The sequence below is a fragment of the Teleopsis dalmanni genome, chromosome 1, assembly GCF_002237135.1.
Source record: "Teleopsis dalmanni isolate 2A chromosome 1, ASM223713v2, whole genome shotgun sequence".
Lineage (NCBI taxonomy): Eukaryota > Metazoa > Arthropoda > Insecta > Diptera > Diopsidae > Teleopsis > Teleopsis dalmanni.
The window spans coordinates 230,226,015-230,230,082 of record NC_051846.1 but is presented as its reverse complement, the minus strand read 5'-3'; the positions used below and the strand labels follow the sequence as shown (position 1 = coordinate 230,230,082).

Sequence of the window (4,068 nt, the reverse complement as noted above, 5' to 3'; positions counted from 1 at the left end):
TTGTTATATTTTATAAAGAGGTTTTTTCAAACAATAGTGAAATACAACAACAAAAATTTTATTTTTTTTTATATTATTTTAATTAATTGAATTTTTGGCTGAACATACAGCTGTTTCGATTATTGCCAAATACCCATCATCAGTGGTCTTGGAAATAATTCTTGTATTTAATTATTTGTATATGCTATAATTATTTTTGAGACTGCAAGTACCAGGAATCGAACTCGGGTCCTGCTAAATGTGAAGCTCAGAATCAGCGCACCTTAACCAACTGATCCAAAGCCGTACTTGACTTTTTTGTTCGCATATTTTTCTGGAATTTGATTATACTACTATTACTATGAAAGTTTTTATTAACAATTTAACTTGCTGTGTTTATATTAGAACGAAATCATAAACCAGCTGTAGAATAATTGAATTAATTAATTAATTATAATTTTATTTTCAATTGTTTAATTTTAGTAATAAAAAAGTTTCAATAATGTAGGCCTAAAAAAAGAGACACATAATAACAAGCATTGTATAAAACAGTTTTATTTTTCTGTAATTTTAACAAAGTTATAATAAAAATATGCATTTGAATTCATAGAAAACTTAATTTCATTAAAAATTATATTTTATTAATAAATTATTTAATTATTTTAATTATTTAATTAATTTTTTCATTTATATTAAACTTTTTTATAAGTTTTTATTCAATTCTATAGTTTGTGCCTATATTAAATCTTAATTTAATTTCATTCAAAAATTATATTTTATCTTTTAACATAATTTTGAAATCAATATGAAACTATATCTCTTGTCTTATTCTTTTTTATAGTTTCCTATATTAAATCTCAACAAAATATGGGACAAGAGATATCACAACAAAATAAATGCAACACGGGAAGACGGCAGCAACAGCAACAACAAACACAAATACACAACAATTTAAGGCATCAAAATTTTCCTTCTAACGATAAATACACTAAATATAAGGACCCCATCTATACTTCATCAAGCATTTCGACAGCTTCATCCACTGACGACGAACACTTTAAACAACGTCAAAAGTACAATTTACCCAATCAAACCTATGAGAAATCTAAAGTAGCCAAAAAATTAAGTTACAACAGCACAACTACAGCTTCCACAACATCCGATTATCAGATCACATCCGTCAGCAGTCGCAGTTCAACAGACATCAGCACACACTACGAAAAGATTGTACATAGTAAACGTCCATCAAACGATTTTCAAAACACAAAGCTGCATCGCAAAAGCTCAATTAGTACGGATAGCGGAATTTATTACTCCTCATCCTGTCATTGTTCTTCTGTCTCATCAGGTGCATCTAGCTCTTCAGCCAGTTCTACAAGCGGTTGTTCAATATCTTTAGTATCGAGTAAATCGAATAAATCTTTGGATAAACAAAAAAATTATCTCAATCATCATTTGTATATTAAATCTTATTTAGACATATTGGAGGAAGACGAAAAAGCACGGGCACACTATAAGCCAGGCAAACCGGGTGGAATACGGAACTATACGCCTAAAATATTATCAGACGCCACACTATCTGTGAGTGCACCAGCCGTGGGTTTCGCTGCCAAACAACGTGCAAAAGTCAAGGAGGAACCGTGGATTTGACAATTACTGAAACATGGCGTTTGGAGCAATGACATCTTTGCTTGGCATGATACCATTACTAGCTATCGGCATGAACTTTTATCGCTACCAAAGTGTCGATCCAGAAAGCAAAGTGCAAGAGCCACAAACAGTAAGAATAAAGATTTATAAAAAACGTGCTTAAATAATTTTTACTTTTAATTCAAGGTCAGACGTCAATATGATTTCATAGTGATAGGCGGTGGCTCCGCAGGTGCAGTGGTAGCCAATCGCTTATCAGAAGTACGTAACTGGACTGTACTTTTACTTGAGGCTGGAGGAGATGAAACTGAAATTTCTGATGTACCTGCACTAGCAGGCTATTTACAATTAACTGATTTGGACTGGAAATATCAAACAACCCCTTCACCCACGCGTCAATATTGTCAGGCCATGAAAGGTGATCGTTGTTTTTGGCCACGCGGTAAAGTTTTAGGTGGGTCTAGTGTTTTGAATGCTATGGTTTATGTGCGTGGTTCTAAGAATGATTACAATCACTGGGAATCACTTGGTAATACCGGATGGGGCTATGAAGACGTTTTAAAATATTTTCTAAAATCCGAAGATGTTCGAAATCCTTATTTGGCAACCACCCCCTACCACGAAACTGGTGGTTATTTAACTGTACAAGAGTCTCCATGGCGTACTCCATTGTCTGTTGCATTCCTACAGGCAGGCATGGAAATGGGCTACGAGAACCGTGATATCAATGGTGAGAAGCAAACAGGATTTATGCTTACACAAAGCACAATTCGTAGGGGCGCGAGGTGTAGCACAGGCAAAGCTTTTATTAGACCCGTACGTTTGCGTAAAAACTTAGATGTACTTCTACACTCACAAGCAACCAAGATACTTATTGATAAAAATAAACGCGCTATAGGTGTAGAGTTTTTAAAAGGTGGACGCAAAAATATCGCTTTTGTACGTCGAGAAGTGATCTCAGCAGCTGGTTCACTGAACACACCGCAACTTCTCATGTTGTCCGGCATTGGTCCAGCAGAACATTTACAGGAATTTGATATACCAGTGATATCTGATTTACCTGTTGGCAATAATTTACAAGATCATGTTGGTTTAGGTGGTTTGACATTTGTTGTTGATGCACCGTTGACAGTTACACGAAATCGATTTCAAACTATACCAGTAACAATGGAATACATTTTAAGAGAACGTGGACCAATGACATTTTCTGGTGTGGAGGCAGTAGCATTTTTAAATAGTAAATATCAGGATCCAGCTGTAGATTGGCCAGATATACAATTTCATTTTTGTCCGAGTTCAATTAATTCCGATGGAGGTGAACAAATACGTAAAATTCTAAATTTACGCGACGGTTTTTATAACACCGTGTATAAACCCATACAAAATTCTGAAACTTGGTCTATTTTGCCGCTCTTGCTACGTCCGAAAAGTACCGGTTGGGTGCGACTGAATTCACGAAATCCCCAACATCAACCTAAAATTATACCTAACTACTTTGCACATCAAGAAGATATTGATGTGCTTGTGGAAGGCATTAAATTAGCTATTAACGTTTCTAATACTCAAGCTTTTCAACGTTTCGGTTCGCGACCACATAATATACCACTGCCTGGTTGCCGTCATTATGAATTTATGTCGGATGAATATTGGGGTTGCTGTATTAAACAATTCACTTTCACTATCTATCATCCAACAGGAACTTGCAAGATGGGTCCAAGTTGGGATGTGACGGCAGTAGTTGATCCACGCTTACGTGTTTACGGTGTATCTGGTATACGCGTCGTAGATGCTAGCATAATGCCCACTATTGTGAATGGCAATCCAAACGCTCCAGTAATCATGATTGGTGAAAAAGCTTCAGATTTGATTAAAGAGGATTGGGGTGCCCGACCTAAACGTTCGCACGGTTAATTCTTTATTATGATTACTAACAGTTTGTTTCACTTGGTCCTGTTTCTTTTCCGATTGCGTTTTCTGTTTCTAACTAGTCAGTTACCTTTCTTCTATTAAATTTTTATTTTCTTTAAAAATATTTTCATGTGTAAATAAGTATATGTGTAGTTTAATTATTGTTGTTTAAATGAAATTTAGAATTGTGTATATAATTTATTTAGTTGTTCATTGTAATAAATTAAATTTGTTCATTCCCATTATTTTTAGAATTATTCATAGCAAAAACCATTTTTATTTAAAACTCGCCACTCACATTTTTTTATTTAAAAAATTTTAAAGTTATTTATTTGTTTAATTAGTGTTTAAAGTTTTAATAAAAATTTTGCCGTTAAAAATTTTAAGAAAAATAAAAAAATTTGTAGAAATAAATATGTGTTTTATTAAAATTATTTTTATGAGAAATTGAAATTATTTGTATGTATGTATGTTGTCGTATTACAATTAAGCGAGTATAAGGTTGTTCTTTTGATATGCTAATTTCAAAAA

General features: G+C 33.5%; 2 protein-coding genes across 2 annotated transcripts; both read left to right on the top strand.

The window, feature by feature from the left end:
* Positions 1-841: 841 nt before the first annotated feature.
* Positions 842-1,646, top strand: LOC119667971. The gene has a single exon (XM_038077325.1). It carries the CDS (start codon positions 847-849, stop codon positions 1,627-1,629), a length of 783 nt encoding a protein of 260 aa, XP_037933253.1. The 5' UTR covers positions 842-846; the 3' UTR covers positions 1,630-1,646.
* On the top strand, positions 1,627-3,659 carry LOC119667970 (glucose dehydrogenase [FAD, quinone]-like). The gene is made up of 2 exons (XM_038077323.1): positions 1,627-1,759; positions 1,816-3,659. The coding sequence occupies exons 1-2, from the start codon at positions 1,643-1,645 to the stop codon at positions 3,538-3,540; spliced, it is 1,842 nt and encodes a 613-aa protein (XP_037933251.1). The 5' UTR covers positions 1,627-1,642; the 3' UTR covers positions 3,541-3,659.
* Positions 3,660-4,068: the final 409 nt, after the last annotated feature.